This window comes from Penicillium canariense (genome assembly GCF_028826845.1).
Source record: "Penicillium canariense strain IBT 26290 chromosome Unknown utg000001l_segment0_segment0, whole genome shotgun sequence".
Classification (NCBI taxonomy): Eukaryota; Fungi; Ascomycota; class Eurotiomycetes; order Eurotiales; family Aspergillaceae; genus Penicillium; species Penicillium canariense.
The window spans coordinates 2,152,609-2,177,302 of record NW_026622728.1 but is presented as its reverse complement, the minus strand read 5'-3'; the positions used below and the strand labels follow the sequence as shown (position 1 = coordinate 2,177,302).

At 54.3% G+C, this 24,694-nt stretch overlaps 8 protein-coding genes across 8 annotated transcripts; 3 read left to right on the top strand and 5 right to left on the bottom strand.

Annotated features, from left to right (window-relative positions):
* Positions 1-140: 140 nt before the first annotated feature.
* On the bottom strand, positions 141-2,726 carry N7482_000752 (uncharacterized protein; the record flags this gene model as incomplete). Its single annotated transcript, XM_056682877.1, has 2 exons — positions 141-172; positions 551-2,726. The coding sequence occupies 2 exons, from the start codon at positions 2,724-2,726 to the stop codon at positions 141-143; spliced, it is 2,208 nt and encodes a 735-aa protein (XP_056546483.1).
* Positions 2,727-5,476: 2,750 nt separating this feature from the next.
* N7482_000751 (putative C6 transcription factor (Leu3)) lies at positions 5,477-7,996 on the top strand (the record flags this gene model as incomplete). The annotated part of the gene is made up of 6 exons (XM_056682876.1): positions 5,477-5,665; positions 5,768-6,210; positions 6,280-6,717; positions 6,780-7,045; positions 7,097-7,627; positions 7,683-7,996. The coding sequence occupies 6 exons, from the start codon at positions 5,477-5,479 to the stop codon at positions 7,994-7,996; spliced, it is 2,181 nt and encodes a 726-aa protein (XP_056546482.1).
* An 819-nt stretch (positions 7,997-8,815) lies between these two features.
* N7482_000750 (uncharacterized protein) lies at positions 8,816-9,394 on the bottom strand (the record flags this gene model as incomplete). The annotated part of the gene is made up of 1 exon (XM_056682875.1): positions 8,816-9,394. The coding sequence occupies one exon, from the start codon at positions 9,392-9,394 to the stop codon at positions 8,816-8,818; it is 579 nt and encodes a 192-aa protein (XP_056546481.1).
* Positions 9,395-9,577: 183 nt separating this feature from the next.
* Positions 9,578-12,099, top strand: N7482_000749 (uncharacterized protein; the record flags this gene model as incomplete). The annotated part of the gene is made up of 8 exons (XM_056682874.1): positions 9,578-9,743; positions 9,813-9,990; positions 10,047-10,413; positions 10,483-10,657; positions 10,723-10,812; positions 10,937-11,045; positions 11,186-11,287; positions 11,619-12,099. The coding sequence occupies 8 exons, from the start codon at positions 9,578-9,580 to the stop codon at positions 12,097-12,099; spliced, it is 1,668 nt and encodes a 555-aa protein (XP_056546480.1).
* Positions 12,100-12,647: 548 nt separating this feature from the next.
* N7482_000748 (uncharacterized protein) lies at positions 12,648-12,950 on the bottom strand (the record flags this gene model as incomplete). Its single annotated transcript, XM_056682873.1, has 1 exon — positions 12,648-12,950. The coding sequence occupies one exon, from the start codon at positions 12,948-12,950 to the stop codon at positions 12,648-12,650; it is 303 nt and encodes a 100-aa protein (XP_056546479.1).
* A 17-nt stretch (positions 12,951-12,967) lies between these two features.
* N7482_000747 (uncharacterized protein) lies at positions 12,968-15,267 on the bottom strand (the record flags this gene model as incomplete). The annotated part of the gene is given in 2 exon segments (XM_056682872.1): positions 12,968-14,654; positions 14,666-15,267. 2 exon segments carry the CDS (start codon positions 15,265-15,267, stop codon positions 12,968-12,970), a joined length of 2,289 nt encoding a protein of 762 aa, XP_056546478.1.
* A 2,395-nt stretch (positions 15,268-17,662) lies between these two features.
* On the top strand, positions 17,663-19,921 carry N7482_000746 (serine/threonine-protein kinase; the record flags this gene model as incomplete). Its single annotated transcript, XM_056682871.1, has 4 exons — positions 17,663-18,103; positions 18,247-18,366; positions 18,440-18,684; positions 18,742-19,921. The coding sequence occupies 4 exons, from the start codon at positions 17,663-17,665 to the stop codon at positions 19,919-19,921; spliced, it is 1,986 nt and encodes a 661-aa protein (XP_056546477.1).
* Positions 19,922-21,194: 1,273 nt separating this feature from the next.
* On the bottom strand, positions 21,195-23,204 carry N7482_000745 (uncharacterized protein; the record flags this gene model as incomplete). The annotated part of the gene is made up of 5 exons (XM_056682870.1): positions 21,195-22,308; positions 22,363-22,580; positions 22,644-22,656; positions 22,721-22,820; positions 22,949-23,204. 5 exons carry the CDS (start codon positions 23,202-23,204, stop codon positions 21,195-21,197), a joined length of 1,701 nt encoding a protein of 566 aa, XP_056546476.1.
* Positions 23,205-24,694: the final 1,490 nt, after the last annotated feature.

The following is a 24,694-nucleotide window of genomic DNA, read 5'->3' as shown; positions in this document are numbered from 1 at the left end:
ACCCGGACGAATGCAAATCAATCAAAATTGCCAATTTCGTCTCCGACCTTGTCGTAGTTGCGGTTTTACTCAGGCGGTATACGTCGCACAGCCTACTGAGCCCGGCTCTTGGATCTGTAGATATACGGGAGGAGAGGATATCAGGAGGAGATCGTAGGTTGATTGGAGTCATCTGAATTCATAAATATCAAGTACCAGGGTGCACTCTCTACAAACAAGCTGAAGAACTAGCAGGGCCAATAGCAAATAGATCGAAGGTCAAGTAATAAGCAGCAAGGGGTGAAGATGTGGGATCGAGGATACTATGGGTCATAAGAAAGAAGGATTCATCGTCGCAATTTGGGCTGGGATGCAGTTTAACCACCGCCACCACCACCGCATCCACCACCACCGCCGCCTCCACCTCCACACCCACCTCCTCCACCTCCCCCACATCCTCCTCCTCCGCCTCCACAAGCAGCCCCGGTACCGCCGGCGCAGCCAACACCACCAGCACCACCGCAAGAGCCAGCTGCCACACCACCGCCGCATGTCCCAGAGCAACAGTTACCAACGCCACCGGCACTGACGTTCATGCAACTCGGGTTGCACGCATAGGAGTCAGAGCTGATGCCTGGGTCACACATGTATGGCCCGTAGAAGGGCACCACCATCGGGTAGCCCCAGACATAGGGGGCGTAGTAGTATGGCGCGTAACCGCCATCCTCGCTCCTCCTCGCATCGGAGCGGCTACGACCACGCTTCTCGGCGCGCCGGACAGCTTTCTCGTAGTTCTGGTGCAGACGAATGCGCTGGAGCTGGCCGATGCGGGGATCTTCGGCGGCCCGAGTGGCGGGTCGCACGGCGTTGTGTGCGGAGATGTGTGGGTTCTTGTCCGGGTCGGAGGAAATATCTGCGCGGTCGTGGAGAGTGTCGGCATTGTCACGGGCACGGGACGCGGAGCCGACGCTGAAAATGCGGTCGTAGAGGTCCGGTGCGCGCGTGGCCTCGCAGTACCAGCATGTGCACTCGCTGTAGATGCCACCGTCCGTGGCGCGGCGGTACATTTTGCTGGTCCACTCGAAGGCCTCGGAGAGCTTGTTCTCGTCGATCTTGTCGTCGTGGTCAATGAAGATACGCATTGCTCGCACTGTGTGCCGCGTGCTGCACTTGTAGTATTGTCTGGGCTGAAGCTGGTGTGTGTGCCAGGCCAGATCGACGTCCAGCGTGGGGACAGCCATGTTCCGCGGGTTGGAAAACATGATCTCGAAGAAGACCTGGTACTTCTTGATCAGCCGGTCGGCGGTATCCATGACCGTGGGCGAGTGCAGCCAGTCGATGTTATCCATCTTCTGGACGAACGTTCCCTGGCGAATCACTGCTCCGACAAGGTCGAGGGCGAAAGGGCTGAAGTTCTCCCAGTAGTGCGACATCATGCGCCGGAAGTGGACTTTCTCGCCGGGTCGGACGCCGCCCCGGAAGAAGCCGGCGTGCGCGACTGTCAGTACCTTTCGGTCGCGCAGCTTGACCTCGAGCTCTTTGCGGAGGTCGTCGATGTTCTTGCACCAGTCCACTCGAGGGTCGGTGAATGCGAGTAGGTCCTTTCCCACTGCCTCCATCAGCCGGCTCGGGAACATCATATATCGGTGGAGTACCTGGTTTCTCGTCTTGGGCAGTCCTTCAGGGACGCCGTTGATATTGTAGATGGATCCTGGCATGGGTCGATTGTTCTGAAGCAGTCTGATGAGATCACTCCGGAACTTGGCCACTCTCAGGCGGCCATGGTCGATGGGATACTTGCAATGCTTGCAGGTCATCTCGAAGGACCGGTCCGAGAAACCAGTGCTGTTTTTGAAGGCTTCCTTGACCGACTCCCCGATGGCCCCTTCCGTCCAGAGGATAGTGTTGACTTTTGCACAGCGCGGGCATTCAAGATCCTTGCCGGGTGCATCATGTAGATTGTCCCATTTCAACTGAAGCTGCTGCTCAAACAGCTTTTGAGTTTCCTCGGATACGGTGTACTCCAAGGTGCGATCGTTGATGCAGGCATTCACGGCAGCAAACGGGAATCCAGTCCTCCAGGTGCTCATCCTGCCCGACCGGATGCAATCTTCGAGAAAGTCTCTCGGGTTAAGCATATGAGAATGCCAGACCATCAAAATATCTGGAGCTCCTTGATCAGCGTGGGCACCTAAACAGTAAGATTCCGATTCGGACTCACCAAGAGGGGGCATATTATCTACGCTCCACAAAATCAGAGTTTCGCAATCAACGATATCCTCATAGTTCTGCATCTCCAAATCCAGCATGGTGGCATGCGGTCGTGACATGGGGAGGCAAGTCGACCACCATTTTTGATAGCGGTCGACAGCGCGAGCCGTGTACACGGCCCACCGCTTCTCTCGAATACGGGCGCGAGCCTCATTCAGTGAGTCGGGGTATTTGTCGGCCTCGGAGTCGAAGAGGCCAAAGAGACCATCATTATTCGAAATCAAGTCCCGCAGATCAGCGAGCACAGCCAGAAACTTGAGATGCGCGACAACCTGGTCACGGGTGACCGTGCGAGTAGTCGCACTGATGGCCACCTCATTGAGGTTTAGCTGGGGTAGTTGAAGTAGAACTTCCGGCTGGTTGTATGAGGGCGGCCGCTCGGTGGCCTGCGCAGTGGCCTTATCAGGAGCCGCCTCGGCACCATTTGTGCCGTTGATGGCTGCTACCTTGGACTTGTCGTCCGTGATCCCAGCCATGGTAACAGTTCACCGAAGGTCAGTGTATCAATTACACTATCGTAGATAGTGGATTGTCGGTAGGCATGGACTTTGGAAGCAAGCGTGACAGAGCTAGCAGATCCGGGAGGGGTCCTGGGGAGATTTATAATTACGGGCTGACGTCCGATGAGGGACTCGCCGATATGACCCCAACCGCCCCCTCAAACCCTGGCTCCGCGAGATCAGCAGGGTTTCCGTACCATTGGACTTGGGGAATTGATGCTGCATGCTCGCAACGCCCTGGGGCAGTGGAGCTAATAGCCAATGACAATTTGCAAGGTCACTTCAGGCAGTGCAGCAGCAGCAAGAGACCGACGCTAGAAGCCCACTAGAAAATCCGCCTGGCTAAGCCTTGCTGAACAATCAGTTCAAGCTTCGCGATAGCGAATGACCTGGTGGGGAAAACCGGCGGGTCAATGAGGGGCCCCACGGATGACCACGGCCAACCACGGATTCACGCGCGACCAGACGCGTCCACTGGAGGCGAGGGTGGGATGCCGGATCGAAATCAAGGACAGACATATTGGGGTAGATAATCTGACAGGGTTAAATGGAGTGAATGGACCGAGTGGACTGATGAACACGAAGAGGCCCGCGGCAGTCGGGCGCAAAGTGCCCGGTTGTTTGGCGGCAGCACTGCCTCGGGCGGCTCAGCGGCCCTCGTTGGGTGGGATGATTGGGCGGTCGGCCTGAATGACCTCATAGGCGGGCAAGGCTCACTAACGGAGTATAGGGCAAAGCAATGAGGGGGACTCAAACTCATGCAGGATATGCTTCGGACAGCAGGAGACCAGACCACTGGAATTAGATACGAACAGCAACGCAATATGCAGACTTTCTGACGAATCAAGCAGATAAGACGGTTTGCTATCCATGCCCATCTGTTCACAGAGGTTCTCTAGTTAATGCTGTTCCTGTGAGCAGGTGGACCAGACAACTCACTCCCTCCCTCTCCGCCTGGTCCCTCTGCTGCTCTCAGAATGGCCCATAATCTGTAACAATGCGGACGAGTCCAATTGCCCGTACAATTTCGGCACAAGCTATTGAGGATAGGGGCGCGGTAGTGGTTATCCTGCGTGAGACATTCAATCCGGTGGTGGACCTGGGTCTCCGATCTGCCCTAGAAGCTGACCTAGATGGCGTGGTTGAGCAAGCGCGGAAGTCGCCGACGCTCGCAACACCCTAGAGGACCGTCTGTCGCAACTGTTCTTGCCTGGTTCCTCCAGCTACCCAGGGCAAAGACGAAAATACTCTCCAGGGTGACTTGTATCGCCTGCTGTGGTAGGACGCTGTTCTACGACGAGCGTGCTCAACAGTACCCTGCTCCTGCTCCTGCTCCGCCTAATTTGCCTTTCCTTTATCCTGGTTCTACTGGTCCTAGTACATATTTCCTAGGTCCTCCTTCTGAGCTCGGTCTTGGGTCTGACCTAATGCAGGACTGAAACAGCCATATCAACAACCGATGCCTCTGTCTGCCATTTGTCGCTCCCGTCAAGCCACGGTGATTCCGGATGCTGACACGCTGATTCTTCGAGAGGATGAGCCGATCCGCCTTCGTAACTAGGGTTAGTGACTTCTTGCCAGATACAGCAAACACGATGGGTCGATCTCGGGGGGTGGATCATTAGGGCAAGGGTATCATATGCCTGATTTGATCTTTTTCAGTAACACCTGGGATGGGAGGCCTGCTGGAACAACGGAGATCCATTGGGATAGTGTCCTCACCCGCTAGAGCGTCCAGATCATGCGCAGCTCCATACTGGGCAAGATGGTGAGACGCAGCTTGTAGGTTGCAACCTTGATTCCACCATTGATCGAATGATCCTTTCTTGCCCTCTGACTTGATTCAATTGATATAGCATGCCCCGGCGAACGCGACGAGAACCAGTACATACTAGAATAGTCTCAAAGACCGGCCAGTGTCAGACACTATTAGAAGCGAAATCTCTGGATACTGTTGGTTGGCTGTATGCCAGATTTGCAACCGTCACTCTTCTATCGAGACCCACAGGGACAGTCACGTCATTTCGTAGAAGACAACTGCTAAGCGAGGAAGAGGTCTCAAATTTTCAAGGACGAATAGATCTGCCGCTCGTCAACCACAGCCACTCACCTTCCATTTTGTGGATCACCGGTGCTGTAGTGAGCACAGTCTTGTCCTTCGTACTTGGTACTTGCAGCACTATAGCAATGACTGTAATCACTGAACATGCGGATCCCAACTGGTATCTAGATGATGACAAATGGAAATTTCCGATAAGTTAGTTAGAATTTAGCTTCCCTATCAAGGTAATCAACCGTACCCTCAAATCTGGTTCACCGGGGAGGTCGGGGGCAAGTCCGGTCGTTTGGATGCCTGTATTTGCCTGAACGCTACATCCGCGTCTCGTCCGGCCTAAGTCACCTGATAATCCCCGCGCTGAGTCATTCTCACCAGCGCAACTTTGAGGGTCTGCAACCCACGGCGTGTGCGGAGAAAGAAAGGATCAACGTGGGTTTGGAAAAAGTGTCTACGCCTTAGGATCGTTGCCGGAACAACCTCCCTGTGTGTTCCACATCTCACTGCACAGACAATCCTTCGGTTAGCCGCTCGGAACCTTGATCCCGGTTGCATCAACGTCATCAGCCTGGCGTCTTTTAGGCGGTCGAGCGGAATCGGGGCGTCTCAGGCCCAGGCCCCGAATCCTACTGCAAAAATTGATAATGAGTCAGCTGCCACAAGTCCCGTAATGGCCGGGGTCAATCATACATCTGCCTCTATGGCCGCTGCCGATGGCATGCACGGTCGCAAGCGCAATATCAGCATGGCGGGGATGGACAGTTCCCCGGGGAGTATTGAGGACGCGGAGGATAACGAGCGCGATGACAAGAGACGACAGCCGGTGAAGCGCGCCTGCAATGAATGTCGACAGCAGAAGGTGCGTGTGGTCATCCTGGTTCATGCGACACAGCTTGGTGGCGCTTGCTCGGCCCAAGTTCTGCAACTGATCTATGTTGCTAACTCAAATGGTTTCGTATAGCTTCGATGCGACGTCATTCAAGACCCCTGGTCCGATTGCTCCAGATGCCGCCGCCTGAAACTCGACTGCAAGATCGAGTCTAACTTCAAGCGGGTGGGGAAGCGCAGTCGCAACGCCGAGATGGAACGAGAGATCATCGAGCTGCGGAAGCAAATTGCCACGGCACATTCTAGCCCAGCTATTCACCCACAACAACAACTATCAGTAGGGCAAATCACACCCAAACAGGAAATGAATCAGGTCAGCCCCACTGGTGTCTACCAGACGCCTTCGGCCATGTCGTCAGCAGATCAGTACATGGGCTCCCAGGAAGCGGTCGCGTCGCTACTTGATTTGCGTTCTGGGTTCGATGGCACCAACTACATGCGGAACGGCAACTCTAAGCTCAAGCGGATTGAAGATGTCATGGTGGTTCCGGAGAAAGTCACAGAATTGTTCAATCTGTAGGTTTCAATACCCTAAATCGCTTCACTTTGGAGCGGAGCAGGGTTGTCAAGACTAATACGCAACAGGTTTTTCACCTACTATCATCCATTTCTTCCATTCCTCAATCGAACACAGGCTCCAAGCGATTACTATACCGCCTCGCCTTTGCTTTTCTGGACGATCATCAGCGTCGGTGCTCGACGGTACCAAAGTGATTCCGGTCTGTTGACTTCTCTTGCGGGACCTGTCACGCGCCTTGTATGGAGTACATTGGCAGATATTCCCCAAAGCTACCACGTTGTGAAAGCCCTCTGTCTGCTCTGCTCGTGGCCATTTCCAACAAGCAGTACTTCCACAGACCCGACATTTATGCTTTGTGGCATGATGGTTCAGGTTGCCATGCAGCTTGGTCTTCATCGCCCGTCGCATACTCAGGATTTTAGCAAATTCCGTGTCGAGCTTATTGAGGAGGAGCTAAGGGATAAAGTGCAAACCTGGGCTATTTGCAATATTGTTGCGCAGCGGTATGATATACCTATGGACCTCCCACGTTCAAGAGCACCATCTAATTCTTCTTTCCACCTAGCGTATCAACTGGTTATGGCCAGCCCCCTTCCACGCTCTACGACTGGACATTGTCGAGTGATTCACTGGATCCCAACTTTAAATTGCCTGCAGACATCAGGCCTAGGTTGGAGATTGAAAAGTTTTGCGACAAGATTACCAAAGCTCTTTACAGCAATCGACGAGATCCTGTTGGACTAACCACCGACCAAGAACGGAATACAATGATCTCGTTTCTTTCACGAGACTTTGTCGAGCTCGAGGAACAGTTAAAGGTCCTCAATGATTGTAAGATCACCCCTCTCTATTGCTTCTGTGTTATACTAATGGTGGACTTAGCCATAACCAATCTATACCTCCGTGCCTCTAATCTCCACTTGCATCTTTCTGCATTCTTTGATGAACCTTCTACGAAAGACTACCGTGAGCGTCTTCTGTCATTATACGTCGCAACCACATCATTCCTCGAGGTTGCCATGAACCTGGAGACGGAAGTTGGTCCGGTTCTCTCCTATACCCCTTACTACATTTACCAGATGATGGTCGCAGCTGGTTGTACTCTTCTCAAGCTGAGTAAGAGCTTCTTCTCCTCACACATGGATATGGAGTATACAAAGAATCTGTTCAATCGAACCATCTGGGCCATTCGTGGCGTGTCAGTATCTAGCAACGACCTACCTGAACGTCTCGCCGAAGTGCTTGCCCAGATGTGGCGGCTTGGGGGTGCAACCCAGCGGTCAGCGGCAAACACCACCGATGTTGATGATTCTTTGAGACTGAAGGTTCGCTGCCGTATGAGCATGTCTCTGCTCTTCGACTCGGTATGGCGATGGCGGGAAGACACACGGACCAAGGGTCGGAATATTGAAGGTCAGATCCATCTCATTCTGCTCATGAGAGTGTTCATCCTAACTTCTTTCTCTAGCATACCTCAAGAACCCGACCAACCCGGACTCTGCTGCCGATTCGTCTGCCGCCTCCTCTATAGGCCTACCCCGCACTCAGTCATCTACGCCTGGGATTTCTGGTGGCGACCCAAGTCTTGCGCCCGCGCCAATGCTCACGCAGCCTAGTCTTGGGATCCAAGCGCCAGGAAGCGGTTTCAGTGGACTCCCAAGTGGGTTCATGGAACCGAACTACGAGGTCTTCGACCCCCTGAACTGGCTGCTAGACGGCCTGGTAGACTTGCCGTCCTCGTATTCGACGATGGGCGGCATGGAGTCCCAAGGCATTACATGAACGCATATGCCACCCGTTAGTTCTACACCTTTTGTTTTCTTGGCGTTGCTGCTAGTTCTCTGCGGGCGCATGGTGGACGTTCCTGTTTGTATCATTATACCACACGCATGCAATTGCTGATACCTTTTCTGGGAGTCATTTATCTCTGTTCTTTACCTTTTTGGGCCTGATTGCACGTTGGTCATATGCTTCATTTCTTCTTGACGAACCCTTTGTACGACAATGTTTATCTGATGTGTGAGGGGTCCGTATTCAATGTATGAGCCATTTTCTTTCTTTTTCGATGTCTGCTCCAAAGACGAGCCGCTTGCAATATGGCCAGGCATCCACTCTCCTGCACGCAAGATCACATTTTTTACTTTAGAGACGCTCGTATTGATTACTATATGTTCACACCAGTGCATTTGCACTGGCCTATATGTAAAGGCATTAAGTGATCGTCGATTGTGTGCTCCTCTCGTGCCTCGATGCAATAGGCCCAGTTCTTTGATAGTAACTATGTATCCCTTCTCCTGCCGCCGGCTCCCCCCCCTTCCTGCCTGTAAGATATACATGCCGGGCCGAACCGAGTCCTGCAAGCAATCTTCGGGGTCGATGCCGTCGGGGGTTCTGGAGTTTAAATGTCAAATGAATACGCACACGATTAAGAAAACCAAGCGTACGTCAGACCAGGGAATGGAGGATCTATAACAGGGATGGGAGCCAGAAGTAGCGGCGCCGAGCAACCCTACCAGTCTCGCCCTCAATACACCCCGTCCTGGACCTCATTCGAGGCATCTTCCATGTACATCCCATCGCCCAAAGACGTCCACAGCCGTATTAGTTTAAGACCGAACAATTCATCCACCCTTCAAAATCGGTCTCTCCCTCTTCGAGTTCCGGAAACGCCTCCACAGCTGGAAGAAACCATTGCCGCAGCTCTATATAACAGCGCTCTCCATGCTTCTCCCGGTGCTCCTCTGGCGTCATTGCCTCGCCCAGCCGTTGGACAGCCGCCTCATCCATCACCAAGCACGCGCGGTACTTGTTCCATGCATCTTGCTTATCTTGGGCTTCTACCCAGCCTTCAAAATATCCCCGCACTACGTCCAACGAAGCCCCGTCCAGCGTGGCTAGCTCCTCGATCACGGTTAGCTGGTGGCGCGCCCAGAGCTGATCGTTGGGCGTAGGATCCGGGTTTTCCAAGCCGTACTCGTGGAGATCTTCGTAGACTCCCGCCTTGATCCAGGAAGTCAGGATTTCGATTGCTTTGTGGAATGTGGGGTCGGAGCGGTAGGTTGTGCGGTAGACGACCCAGCCCCAGGTCTCTTCGCGCATGTCCTGGAGCATGCGACGGGAGGTGCGGTTGAAGTCGATGGACCTTATGGTCGCTTCGTCGAGTTGAGGCGGTCCAAACATGATGTTCGCTTCCGTCAGGTAATCTTGTGCAAACCAGAGCTGATTGAAGAGCTGAAAAACACGCCGAGTGCGGTGGCCTCACCCGAGCCATGGATGGACCAGGTAGGTAATTTAAGTTATATTTGACCAGCCACCATTGATCCTGAACCGATAACGATTACCAACAGCTGCTTCAAATTTCACATGTCATGCCAGGCTATTTTCACAAAGGGAGAGGGTGGCCAGCAATTGCAAAAACCACCTCGGGCCTCATCCGTGGGACATTCTACCAAAGGCTTAGGCCGATATATTCCGTCCATGACCGAAGCGATCTTATCTCAGCTATACAAGATGGAATTTCCTAACGGTGGTAAGCCTAGATGGCGGCTTTTACCTGCGAGGTGAGCAAAGCAAACCGCTTATTGTTTCTATATGACAGAATGCACGGTAGGCTGCTTCGATTTTGCCTACTCTATCGTCGCACGTAGCGGGAGCTTTGCCATGGTTGGCTCGAGACTCTCTCAAAACGAGGATTATCTGAAAGCCGTCAAGGCCCACATACTGGGAATGATCGTGACCACTCGGGTCCAATTCCTGGTTCCCGATTGCCTGAAGCGGTACGAATCTTCATCCTTACCATATAACTGCGACTGACAGTGTCCGGGCCAAATAGGTATATTGGTGGCTTCATCAGCCGATTGGCCACTTTATGCACTCGATGGGATATGCATGCCTCGCGGAAAATTCTCCTAAAGCACTTTGATGCACGGGCGGCCGAATATCGCCATGAGATGGCTGGTGACAACGGTATCGACGATCAGCGACCCAATCCTCGACAGACGGAGAAGCCGGTAAGCATTGCTTTTCGTTCGCCTTACAATGCCAACAAAGTCGTTAAAAAGTCTCACGCCGAGCTGTCCCAGGTCGAGATCTTCCGCTGGCTATACGAAAATTCGGTCTTCCGCCAGAAATGGAGCTACCCCGAGGTCATTGGCGAGATGTTGCTTTTGCAGTTCGCGTTCATCTACACGACCACCTATGTACGCACCGATCATAAGATGGGGGAGGGACGTGCAATTAACATGAGACTCTAACGCTCACCTATATAGGGACTATACGGAGCCTTGTCCGAGCTTGCGCAGTGCCCAGAGTACATTCGGCCATTGCGCGAGGAAGTCGAGACGACTCTTGCCCATCAAGAAGCCACCACCGCGAGCTGCGATCAAATGATCTTGCTGGATAGTTTCCTGAAGGAGTGCCAGCGACTGCATCCTCCTGCAGCCGGTATGTCCATCTAGCCGGCACCTCCGGGCTTGCTTAGAGTAAAAGCGCACTAAATCATCCTGCAGTTTCTGCTCACCGGGTCTGTGTCACTCACTGCCTTGGAGCGTTCGAATGGTTCGTCTCGTTACCTTTCGTGTACACCGCTAGGGTTCCGAGTATGACTTCCAGAAGCCCGACGGCACTGGCTAATAAAGGGCACCTTAGGTATAACTTTCAAGCCCGGAACCCACGTCGGCATCCCCAGCAGCTGCATCCAGCGGTCAAGCACAGTTTAAACAGACCCCGAAACCTTCGACGGCTTCCGATTCGCAAAGCGCGCTGCGGCCGGAGCAAGCAACACCAGACTCGTGGACTTGAGCCCGGAGTATATCATTTTTGGGATGGGCGTGTATGTTTGTTTGACTTGTTTTGCAAATTCATTGAAATCTGAGTCTTGCGGCGGTCCTTGCTTTGCTTTTCTGCGACCTTTTCGATTCCAACCGCCCGAGCCCCCACCGGCTGACAGTTCTGTTCATATTTGCACTGCAGTCCCGGCCGCTGGATGGCGAGCGCGCCGATGAAGCTGGTGTTGGCGCATCTGCTGCAGCACTTTGATATCTTGCCTGGTTCGGCGCAGGAAGGCGGGCGAGGGTCGGTGAATGGGGCGCTGTCGTTTGAGGAGTTTTACGTGCCCAATTTTGGAATAAAGATTCGCTTGCGGCGTTGGCAGCGGGAGGAATGAGATGCCTGGCTTGAATCGGGGCGGACTATAAGTTCAAACCAAACGTAGTGCTCTATTCTAGCTGGGGCTTGTGGAGTGTCTCATGTCGCAAGACTGCATAGATGTCGGAGGGGAGCTGATAGCGATAAGGGCCTGAGGTAGCTCCACATCGACATCATCGCTCATCTCTTCACCTTGACCATCTCTTGAATCTGGCCAACTCCTGGCGATGGTTGCTCCCCAGATGGCTTCAGATCGCAGTCGCCCTCTTCTTATCCCCAATAAACGTCCTTTGCTCCCTCCAACCACACACAGCAACACCAACCACAAGCCAGTGTACAAAGTGCTCAACCCCAGCGCCGTCGCGGCAACTGTGTGCATGAAAGCACCCTGCGAAAACAGCGAAGACGATATTAGCCAAGATGACAGGACAAAGGCCACGCGCATTGAATTCTCTTTCGCTGCTGCTCCACAGCCTTTCCTCGATCCGCCTACCTGGGAAGCCATGCTGAAACGAGCTCGGGCTACGGCCGCGTCGGCCGGGGAGGGGGCTTCTAGTAGTGCCCGTCGGAGGGACGACGATGAGAACGTGGGGTCATCTGAAACGCCAGATCAGCAGCGACTAAGGCGAGAGAGGGAGGCTGAGTATGGGTCGATGGCGATCCGGGGCAGGTCAAGTGTTAGCGGGCGAGGGAAGCACGCGAAGGCGAGCGGGAGGGGATACTGGGGGGGACGGTATTGATTCTACATTTTTCTGGATGGCGCATTGGCGATGACTTGAGCCCTAGCGAGCACTGGTTGTTCCCCTGCGGGTTATCTGTCTACATCATTTTACATTTACGACCCTTATCGACGATTTATACACTGTATATACCGCGCAGCACGCATCTTCCAATACGAGGAGCCATTTCCAATTCGTTTCGGGCTACAGGCAAAGTGTATATCCACCGCGACGCAGAAAGACTCATCTTATGGTACATCTTGACATCATGGCCACCAAAACAGATGGCCGAGCGGTAACATGGCGCAGGTTGAGCATGAGCATAAGCATAAGTCATCGAGTCATCATCGTGCTTCGTATCGTATCGTTTCGTAGATCTCGTATCAGCAAAAGAAAAAGGAAGGGGACAGAAAAAACCAAACGCAAACAAGAACCGAGAGAAAACCAGTCGCAAGTGCAACAAAATCAAGGCAAAATGCGACCTCCAGATGCGTCGTAAATCTCATCATGTGAAACATACCCACTGAGCAGGGTGGGCATGGACCATAATAGCATAAGCAAAGGCGATCTCACCGCACGACGCCATTGGTCGTGCTGGACGCCACGTACACAGGGCCCCCGATACTTTGCTTGAGGGTTTCCCGGCGCGCAGCTCGTTTTCGCTCGTCACGCCGCTGACGAACTCGTCGGAGACGAACCCGCACATTGCGCAGCGACATTGATCGCCAACGGAGACCCCAGCGAGACAGGAGGCGGTAGCGATTCTGATACAGAGGCGATCCGGTGCGCAGAATGCCACCGTGATCGACGAGACTGCCGCGGCTGGGGTGGTAGTGTGCAGGGGAAGAGAGTCCGTGGAACAGGCACGTCATTTCGGGGCTTCGGCGGTTCAGAGCAGGCGGTCCTTCAAAGATGAGCCGTTGTTGCGGAAGGCCCAGCGAGTTACTGACGAAGCCTGGATCTGCGGGAGTGCGGCTGCCGGAGTTCTCTTTTTGGGGGAGCCGGAGACGTCGTCCCAGAATCCGCGTGGGCGCCAGAAGGGGTGTAAGCGGCTGTCCATTTCGATTCCTGCTTTACGGTTCTTCGCTGATGGCAGCAAGATGGACTGGGTAATAGCATTGAAGGAATCAGACCGAGAGCGTGCGGCCCATGGGCGACGAACCGAGTGCCATCGACCAACTAGGCCTCCATTGCCCTGTGTGGTAGCGTCGGCGGTCCCGTCTTGGATAGGAATCGGTGGGAGGGGTTTGGAGACCGGCGGCTTAGGTGGTGGACGAGGGTTCTTTAATGGAGACTCCACGAACCTCTGCGCAGGACGGGTAGGGCTGTCGGGGGTTTGGGGGTGGGTTTCACGACCTGGAAACCCGTTCTGGAACGCTTGGAGCACGCGTTGGTCTGGCGGTACCCGTTGATCAACCACAAGCAGGGACCGATTGTTGTGCGCGAATAGACTGACAGCAGTAGCTTCTCGGATTTCGATCGGCCCCGGAGACGACGATGGGATTGACCATTGTGTATATGGCAATGATGGGGGTCGCAGGGTTGCCATATCATCCGTTGAACTGACCATGATTCCCGGCAGGGTTGGAGGGTCCAGAAAACTCTTTCCATTACCATTGGGACCGAGAATATTGTAGCGGGGCGGCGAGACGGGCTGCATGTTACCCTGTTGCATCTCCAGATCCATGGCTAAAGTATGACTCCGCAGACTCTCCGAGGTGAGAGATGTGGCGCGAGAAGTGTTGCGACTTGTTGGCGCAGAGAGCGAAGAGCTCCGCGGCGGGATAGCAGGTCGACCAACCAGACGGCCCCTCGAGTCCTGGTCTCGGGATCGTGCAGACACGGAATCCGACATGGTCCGCTTCCTTGGTCGCGGGACGTTCACAGAGCCATTCGAAGAGACTGGTGGGGGGCCTCGGCTCGACTGCTGGGAGCCAGGTTTGGACGAAGCATAACTGTTGGGTCCAGATGTGAGGGATGAGCGTCTCTCCGGTATCACCACTACGGGAATGATATCCGCTGAAATCCGAGGCGCGCTGGCGGTAGTCTTGGTTGAGAAGGAAATATCGGATGAAACGCTTCGACGGTCCTGTTCTGAGATGCGAGCGGCCTTGTGGACAAGACGGCGCTGTGAGTCAAGGTTGGAGGCCGTGGACATACGCTCAGATCTGGTGATGGGAGAGCTTGCAGAACGGAGCGAACTTCTCTTCTCGGTATGTCGCAAGAAGCGTTGGGCTCGCTTTGGAGAATCGATGATCATCGCCTCGACAGTAGATGTGGAAGAGACTCCCGACAACCGACGCGACTCCGGTGCTTCCATCTGTGAAGGTCTATCGTCGGATGGCCAACCAATATCCTCACGAAACCGTTCCATCGACGGACTCTCGGTCACCTTTTGTGTATTCTGGACTCGATCCCGCAGATTCTTTTCCCGCATCAAAGACTCATCCAGATGGATCACGTCCAGCGCGTCCTCATCTGGGGGGGTTTGTGGTTTGATGAATTCCGGGTCTTCGAAGGCTTCTGTTTCCCCGCCAGTGGTGTCGGAGATCCGTCGGTCTGGTTGGACGCCCACTCTCCGTCGAACGACTCAAACCCAGTTTCATATTCTGTCTCGCTATGCGGCTGGGAGGCTGAGGGCGGGGTGTCTTTGGTATATGTCAGTTTCGCGCGCACGCCATTCGGCGCATTCTGTCTGGTAGTCGAACGGGCTCTGTTCTTGGCTCTCTGCGACGCGGTCTGGGATGAGGATCGGACGGGCGTTTCCATGTCGCCATCGGACGAGATGCTCTCGCAGGCAGTCTGGAATGAGTCGGCTCGCGATGACGACGACAGATGCACGTGATGGAGGGCTGGTCTCGTGAGTGAGGTCGTGCGAGGTGGTGTCACGTCGGGTGTTGGGGGTTTGGAGGGCCGACGCGGCGTCAACATGCCGGTGGTCTGGTTGTCAGGGCGCGACGAGTTGGTCTTCCGCGGCGTCGGTTCGTCCATGCTATCTTCCTGGTTCGCGCCGGGCGGAGTCAACGGAGGAGCTGGCGCCGCGGTGACTGTGCCCTTTGGATCTGGGGAGGTCGGTTGGGCCCTGTTGATATGGGGGACCACAACGCCCCGCCGCGGGAGCGCCTTGCGGGACCTGAGGAGCGGTCGCTCTGGTGCATCCGCCGATGCGCCCATCACGTCCACGGGCATCTTGACGGACCCAGAACACACACAAATCAGGCCACCGCGATTTTGGAGGAATGCGACTGTTGGGGGACTGGTTCCAGGTGTCTGGAGTGTAGAATGGCAAGATTGTTCAGAGAATTTGGGGCGACGGTCGCAAGGATCGCATCGCGGGAGGGTCCACACCGAGACTCGTCTGGATAGATAAGAATGGCGAGTGGATGGATCTATGTGTGGGGGGGGAGGGTTTCTCTGTACGATGCAAGGGAGCCGATCGCCCGGTCGAGATGTAGTTCCGAGTCCACAGCCGATCAGCGTTGCAGCCGGTGCATAAACGGAGTGCGGCAGGGATGAGGCGGTCGTTCTGGACAGGCGAACCCGACAGGTGGTTGGATGTGGTGGCTGGGAGGTATCGACAGGCAACTAGGCCGGTCGATAGGTATCGGCAGGCGGGGCTTGTCTAGTGATCAAAACTCGGGGATCGGGGGTCGAGAGGGAAGTATAGAGGAAGTATAGGCGCAGGGGAATGGAGAAAAAGACGGAAGGTAGGAAGGAAGAAAGAAGCTCCGAATGAAACGGGCGGAGGGGCCAACGTTTCAACGTGGATGAATGCACGTTAGTGAGGGAAGAGGACTAATTTCTTTATCCTTCCGTCCAGCACGTCGAGGACCAGTAGTGTGCGCCCCATGGCCCCTGCACCTCGCCTTGGATTCCCCAATCGCAGCGTGCCAACTGTGCGGACGCTATCGGACTAACTATAGATTTATCGTTCGTTCTTGCATGGCAGGTCTCATTCCGAAGGAGCTGCAAGTGCTCAGCAGGAATCTGGTGTGCCTAGATAACGTTCCTCCCCGTCCCTACGACCCTACGACTCCTCCAGGCTGGGCCATGTGGGGGTTTTCGGATGGAAAGGCGTTCCTGGATCGAACTCTCTTTTCTCTTAATTCCTGGCAGCGCCCCGAAGAATGCCAGATCGGGTATGTGGGCGGGAGGTGTTTCAGGGCTGGATCTTTTTATGTCCGCGCCTTGCATCAAGCATCTTGGGTCCTTGAATGGTTCGGTCCTTGAATGCAGGTCTCTCTCCACATGCGCCGCCTCACACATTCCCATCATGCGTGGGGCTTTTGATGCGCCCAGATCTACTTCGTCTCGGGCCTGACGGGCCGGAGCCGCACGCGGAATAGGGGCCTCGCCCACCATCGTGAGGCAACCTGTCTACAAAGCAGGGCTAGAGCGCCAGAGCGAGAGATAACACATCCGGCTGAAGTTTGGGTGATGTGGCGAGGATGACGATATTCACTCCACCGGTGTGGTTGGCCAAGGTGAACAGCTTGATACCAACTTGATACCACGGTCATTCTGGTTTTGCGATGGGTCTGTGTGACCCAAGAAGGGACATCGTATGCTACCAGGTAAGGGCCGCCTGCGATCACTAGAAAAGGCGATTGGGCCAGAGGCTACGAGAGGCGAGGGGACAAGTGCTGGGGAGGCCGCGGGGAGGCCAAGAACGCTCAGGTCGGTCCTCGCAGGCGACCACAAGCGGCGGCACCCTCCAGCCAAGGAGAGGAGAAGGTTGGAGAGGAGACGAAGACGTCGGTCATATATCATATAGCACCTCACACAAAACAGGGAAGGGTCTCGTAACCCTCGAGCCGGGATCCTAGCACGACATGATCCCTAACCACTCTGATTATGATGATGATGATGATGATGATGAAGATGAAGATGAAGATGAAGATGAAGATGACAATAATGATAATGATAATAATAATTTCGCTCAGGGGGATCAATCATCTGAACTAAACCCTCTGAATAATTTTAATATAACCGTCTAACCGTTGGCGGGTGGATCGTCAGTGGCGGTCATGACGACAGTAGGCCAATGTGATCCGAGTGAGTGAGTTCAAACAAAGGTGGATTGGACAGAAGCCAAGGAAGAGGGAAATGGCTAGCTAGATAGGTCAGCTGGCAACTGGGAATGAGCTGGAAGTAACTGGAGAGACTGAAAGATTCGTTCAGGTCGGGCAGGCAGGAATTGGACCCTCAAGAACGATGACATCGCCCGGAAGATCGGACGTCATTGGCTTTTTTTCTCTTCCCCCGTTTCCCCCTCCTCGGCCACCTGCGAAACGGGGGCATTCTGACCTCATCTCAGCTCCGTAGCTTTTCCCCATCTTCTTCTCAACCCCCTTTTCCCTTCTTGCTCCGCCATCTTCTCTTTCTCCATCTCCCTTGATCGAGCCCGATCCCTGTCCCTCGATTCTCTCCCTCCACTGACTGCCTAACCAACCCACGTCGTCAGGCCTGGTTACCTTCCCTTTTCCCCTCCTCCTCCTCCTCCTCCTCCTCCTCCTCCTCCCTCTGACGGCATCGGCTCACGAACTCACCACTTTCCTTCCTCTACCCCTTCCAACCGCCCAGAATGAGCACAATACAGAACATCAAGAACTTTATCCGGCACGGGAAACAAGCTCGCCTCGTGACTCCCCACTCTGAGCCCACCACCGACGTGTCCCCCGTCCACGCCGAGCAGCAGCCACAACCTCCACGCCAATTCTCTCCCGCCCTCGAGGCCTTTGATACAGGTGACACGCGGACCAATGGTGGAAACGGTCCCACCGCCCAGCAGAAAACCGACGACGAGGTGAGGCGCGAGCGCTCCGTGGAAATCGAACGGCTCGTCAAAGAGGAGAACACCTCTCGTTCCAAGATGCCCAAGTACCCTGGTCTCGACCGGTGGATCCTTGTGGAGAAGATGGGCGATGGCGCTTTCAGCAACGTCTACCGCGCCAGAGATACGACTGCAGAGCATGGAGAGGTGGCGATCAAGGTCGTGCGCAAGTTCGAAATGAACAGCAATCAGGTAGGGTGACTGAAGGGTCTTACTTTTCCTATTCTCTTGGTGCTACTCTAGTCGGTTCCTTTCTGGCTCTGGTGCCTGCATGGCTCGAGTGACGCTCTCCATGCTGAAAAAAAATAACCTTGCCAATACCTGTTTTCCTGTAGTCCAACCACCTCCATCCCACCGTCAAGAAGGTCCCACGGGGTGCGGAGGTGCGCAACATGACTCCTATACCACGCCACACCTCCATCGGCAGTGGTGACTCGCGTGCTACTGCCGTCCCTGTCTCTCTTTTCTTGCATGCCATTGCTGTTCCGTTCTTGTTGGAGATTGTGGCTGATTTCTGTCTTCCCACAGCGAGCGAATATCCTGAAGGAAGTCCAAATTATGCGCAATCTTGACCACCCCAACATCGTCAAGTTGATTGACTTTTCTGAATCCCGGCAATACTACTACATCATTCTCGAGCTCTGCCCTGGTGGCGAGCTGTTCCACCAGATCGTGCGATTGACATACTTTAGCGAAGACTTGAGCCGACACGTGATTGTACAAGTTGCGAAGGCCATTGAATACTTGCATGAGACATCTGGCGTTGTTCATCGGTGCGCGACCATCATATTCCTTTTCGGGAGGAAGTATTTACTAACAAAGCAACATAGTGATATCAAACCCGAAAACCTGCTGTTTTACCCGACCGCCTTCGTCCCGAGCAAACACCCGAAGCCAAGGCAGCCAGGCGATGAAGACAAGGAGGATGAGGGGGAATTCATTCCCGGCATCGGCGCTGGTGGGATCGGCACGATCAAGATTGCAGACTTCGGCCTGTCTAAGGTGATTTGGGACAGCCAAACCATGACCCCGTGCGGAACAGTCGGCTATACTGCGCCCGAGATTGTGAAAGACGAGCGGTACTCGAAGAGTGTAGATATGTGGGCTATGGGTTGTGTACTCTACACTCTGCTGTGTGGTTTCCCTCCGTTCTACGACGAGAGTATCCAGGTGCTTACGGAGAAGGTGGCCCGTGGCCAGTACACTTTCCTCTCACCCTGGTGGGATGACATTTCCAAGTCGGCTCAGGATCTGATCTCGCATCTCCTGACTGTTGACCCGGAGAAACGGTACTCCATCAAGGAGTTTCTCGCACACCCCTGGATCCGGCAGACTGACGAAGAAACCACCCCGGCTGCCGACGCTCCACCCCTGGCCACACCATTAGGCCCGGCCCGCCAAGATGGCCCGCTGCATCTCAACCCAGTCGGCGCCGACCAAGCCCCATACCAACCCGCCAGTTCCCGTTTCCAGGATGCGCCATCTGCGGCGTCAGATCGCCGGATGGACTTCCGCTCTCCAGGAGCGTTCAACCTGCGTGAGGTTTTCGATGTCGGCTACGCAGTTCACCGACAAGAGGAGGAAGGCAAGCGCCGTCGGAACCGTCAGCAGAACGCCCGAAGTGGCCACCCGTTAGCTGGCTTCCAGTCTGCACTTGGCTCCCTGAACGAAGACTACGATGACGAATCTGAATACCGGCCCCACGGTGAAGCAACCACAGATCAGCCTCCCCTCAAGGTTGCCAAGTCCAACACCCAGGCAGGCGACGTCGCTGGAATGGAAGCAAAGCTTCGCTCCACGAACCTTGGTGCCCAAAGTAGCGCGGCCCAAGCCCGGCAGGCCCACCGTCAACCAAAACAGCAGGGCTACGGACAGCACGACGCGGCAGTTGCCGCAGCAGCCAAGAATGCCATCGGTCGCAAGGCGCATCAGCCATTCGAGCTGAGCCTGGAGGGTGCGACGCTGCTCGAGAAGCGCGGGCGTCGCAATCAAGGACAGCCAGTGGCATAAACACGTATAGAGACGCGCAAACGACCAAGAGTCTCGGTGTTTCTGCTTCTCTGGGCATACATTTCCATTTTATGTGCTTTAACGAGCGATATATTGCATGGATTTCACGCTTTCCCCCCTTCTCATCCCTTCACCTCTCCACCACATTTCTCCTACCGAGTTATACCCTACCCTGCCGTGACTCATGACCGACGTCTCTCACTTTTATCCGCTATCATCTGTCTTCATCTCCATTCTGCTTTCTATGCACGTTATCGGATTAACCTGGCGAAGAAGAGCATACGTACTCCAGGGATCTTGATGGGGATGAGTGCGACTAGCCATTGATTTCATTTACTTTGTACCCATTTCTTCATTGCTTGTGGTTAGTGCGTTGCGGAGCTGCTGGCTTGGTCTAGGAGTTCGTCTTGTTTTCAATGGGATTATGTGTCGGGGTACTTTTATCTACGTCTTGTCTTGTCTTTCCATTTTGATCTTTCTATTTCTTTCTGTGACATTATGAAAACTCTCCAATGGCATTTCTGGCTAGTCCCAATGTGGGCTAAAGGTAAACTGGGCTTTTGTGAACTTCTTGTCCTTTATAAGTTGCTTTGGGTATCCTATCCTGTATTATGGCCTTTCGTAAATGGACTGGTAGAGGCTTGTTCTCTGTTTTAGATCGCATTCTGATTCAATATTCCATATTCACGGAATCCTTGATCTATGCAGGCATCATTTGTAGGGCATCATTTGTAGGGATCGTTTGATGGTAAGCTCTTGAGGTGGGTGGTATGATCTGCGCCTGGGGCCTCATCCTACTCTCATATAGTTTTAAGCATTTGTGGAGAGAGAGAGAAAGCGAGCAACCAGTGCTCGTGTCCTAATCCAAGGTTAATGCCCCTGAGGAATCCACCACAAATACCGTCGTCTCCCGGTTTTCAGAATAGCATACCTACATGATATTACTGGGGCTCTTGGAATCCTCGACATCGGGAGCGATGGTACATGGATAGTCTGGGAAGCAAATGCTTACTCCCCAGAGACGTTCACCTCGGATACATTAGAACGCGCCGGAATTAACGAGGACGGCAGAATATTCAGACTGTGCTAAAGAATAGGAGAAGAGAGAAGAGGAGTAAGAGTGAAAATTGTAGGGGTCATATTGAAAGATCATGATGGAATCTAGCATGCGAATATGTCCATATTGGAGGACATGCGCGTCGCTCCATGAATTGGAGATAAATAACTGGTCATGTACTGCAGTCCGGTCGCCCGGCTGTCTCCGTTTATACATTTATAGAGTCTGCTTACCCCGAGTTTCGATGGGCAAGAAGGCCATCGCGACGAACGCAGCAAGGATCAGGGCACCGGAAGCGTAGATCGGTGCGTCTGGGCTAGAACCGCCCGCATAGATAGCGACTAGAGGGGCACAGAGACCAGCGATACGGTTCAGACAGCTGCAGATACCGGTCCCGGTACCGCGAACTGGAGCCGGGAACACTTCGGGAGTGTAGGCGTACAGAACACCATACATGATGTTCTGGAAGAAAGCCTCCAGACAAGTGCAGGCCAGCTGAACATTGGAGTTGGTGGACGCGGTGAAGCAAAACAGCAACACACCGGTGATAAGAGTGGCGATAGCCATGGTGCCTTTGCGGCCTATGTACTTGATCTCCACGGTGTAGCAGGCCAGGATGGAGCCTGGGACACCGACGATCGACGTGATGGCGTAGTTGCGGTAGGTGATGTAGTTTGAGTTGGTGGTACCGCCAGACTTGGAGAGATACTGCGGCAGGAAAGCATTGAAGAGCGGGTAGCCCATACCGATGGTGGCCCAGCAGAACCAGAGCAAGACGGTACTGAAGCCCAAGCGCTTTGTGGCGAAGAGAGGACCAATACGTTCCATCGAGAACTTGGAGAAAAATCGTGTCACAATCTGACCGTAGGTGAGCTTCTCCACCTCCTTGGTTTCGGCATAACCACCGATCTCGTTGAGGATCTCGTTGGTCAGCCAAGTCTGGGTCTTGTTCTTGTACGCAATGCCGTGGACCGACGCAACAGCCTCCTCCTGACGGCCGCGAGATAGCAGGTACTTGGGTGATTCGTACAAGTGGAAGAAGAAGAACCGCGCAACGAACATGCAGAAAGTGATGGCACCCAGGGTGAGAACCAGATAGCGCCAGCCCCAATTTTGAGCCTTGGTGCAGCCCTCTATGGTCGAACAACTGAAGGTGGGAATATAGGCCCAGGCGAACAGACTACCAATCAATTGACCAATGGGCCACCAAACACTCAGCATCGTCAACATGTTGCCGGAGGCGAAAGGCAGGAACTCGAGAAAGAGAGCGCCATCGACAGGCAGGTTGCCACCAACACCGAGACCAAGGCAGGAGTACAAAGCACAAACACTGGACCACTTGTTAGCGTGAGATCAAACGAGCACTCATCAATTAAGAACGTACCCAATCCAGGTGGGACCACCGCCGGAAGCTAGACCAAACGTCCCAGCAAGGAACAGTGTGGTGTTGAATGCCCAGCGACGACCGATGATGTCAGATGCGATACCCCAGAAGGAGGCACCGATGCACAGGCCCAAGAACAGCGCACAAGTTGTAAATCGAACATGCGACTCGGAGATACCGAACTCGTAGGACAACGGTGTCAAAGTTAGGGCAACACCCTGGGAGATGATTAGCTGCTAGTAACCACGTGACCTGGAAGTATATCCGTCGTTGAGTCTCACCTGAAGCCAGAGGCTGGGAAAAACAATGTTAGTCCGGTTCAAGGCCGGTGGAACTTCGTAGATGGACTGGCACTTACTTGTCTGCCGTCCAGCCGAAGCCACACAGGAAGAACAGCTCCCACTGGTACCGGCCCATGCCGATATCCTGAATGGCGCGGTTGATCACCTTTGCTTTGCCTGCACGATCCCAAAAATTAGACCAAGCACACACAAAGCACAAACCCTTTTCATGCCAGGGGAATATGGGCCTGTGTGGATGCTTTGGGCGGAATTGAGGACACATGAGTCGGGAAAAGGGCACATACGGTCATACGCCGAGTCATGGCCCGATGTAGCGAGATCAGCCTCGACCTCAGCACGGAGAGCTTCAATGGTCAGATGGCTGGATTTGCCCAGCGACCCAAGCGAACCGTTCTCCGAAGAGGGGGCACGATCCAACAACTTGTCGGCCTTCTCATCTGGGTTTGTGGGGGCATGGGCCGGAGCATCCGCCAGCGGGATCACGACTCCTGGGAAGTTCTGGCGGTCCTTCTTGAACGGGTTGAATTTGGCGAGTCCCATCGTAACCGCTTATGGGCCAGGCGCGTTGGAAAACAAGCGTGCTTCGTGGGCGAGGTTGCTGGGGACAAGGACTGCTGCTAGCTGCGGGAACGTCCTGGCAAGTTTCGATTGAAATGCGGGGGATCGTAATCAGTCCGTCGGGGCAAGGCTACGAATTGGCGCAATGGAGCAGGAGATGCAATCGGGTCCTATATCGTGAAGGGGGTGGGCAGATTCGCGCTGGGAGAGTCCGAAGATGCCGCGATGGTAGTTCAATCATACGCGACACGTTGTGGCAACTAACGAGGGTTGGGCTGGGTATTGTCGCCGCAATTGTCGCGTTGCTACTTTAGAGCAGTCGGGTGCGCGGAATAGTCTTGATGCTGTGTGGTCACTGTATTTGGGACCAATCCTTTTTTTTGTCTGTTGTTCTGGAATTTCCACAAAGTCGAAGGAGGGAGAGATCAGCCGCGAACAGGCTTCGATTAGGATATGACCAGGAAACAGAATGTTCCTAGGGAAGTGGGAGGGTGAGGAAAGCTATGTGAAGCTAAACCCCGGACCTCGATGGAGAGTGGGAAGGTAGATACTGTAGATAGGAAGCGGAGGGGGGAGGGAGAAGAGTGAACTGGGACGGACGGAAGAAGGAACGAAGAAGAGAAAAGCGGAGGGGATAGATGAAGTACTATATGGCAACCACGGTATCACAGAGTGCAGCATCGCTCTCTTTGCCTATCCTTTTCTCGAAATTACGGGTTGACCGTTCGGTGGTACAAAATGCGGCAAGGCCAAGCCGCGGGCCCGCTGGGAGGGCGTTTGGTGCTAAGTTACTTCGGGGATGGGCCCTGTCCGTCTCTCCACCCAGGGTTTCGTGGAATCGGCGCGATCCGTATTGCCCATACCGCCTAGAACTGGGTCAATCCCGGGGACGCTGGGGTTGGCTAGACCCGAGGCCGTTCAGCCGGCAAGAGAAATCAGGTAATTCGGTTGTTCTCGGCGGGTCTGCCCCGACCAGAGAAAAGCAAGAAAGGGTATGATTTCCATTATAGGATGCATTTGCCTGCGCGAGGTCCCTGGGCATGGGCTTAGCCCAGACGGAGCGATGGAGCCGGTCCGCTTTTAGTCTTCGCAACACGGTCCGCCCTGGTCAGCCGGTTCCGCCTCAACCAGATTGTATCGCGGGATGCACGCCACTGCCGCCACGAAATCTCATGAGCAATGCAGTTGATACATTTCCACGGTTCGTACCATCCTGAGATTCGACCGGAGCCGAAGAAACGCCCGGGGTTTTGCAGGATGACCGTGAAATGAGCGCGGACGGGAAAATGGATAAACGAAGAATAACGGGGCAAACCAGGCAAACCGAGCCAAACACGCAAAACAGGCCGCAAGCAACGCTGCTCTCTGCCGTAGCACCGACGTCATCTCCGCCCTCGTGCCTTGCTGCCATTTCCTCTTCGTTTTCTCCTCCGATTCTCCACAATTGATCATTATGGCTTGCTGTTTTCTCC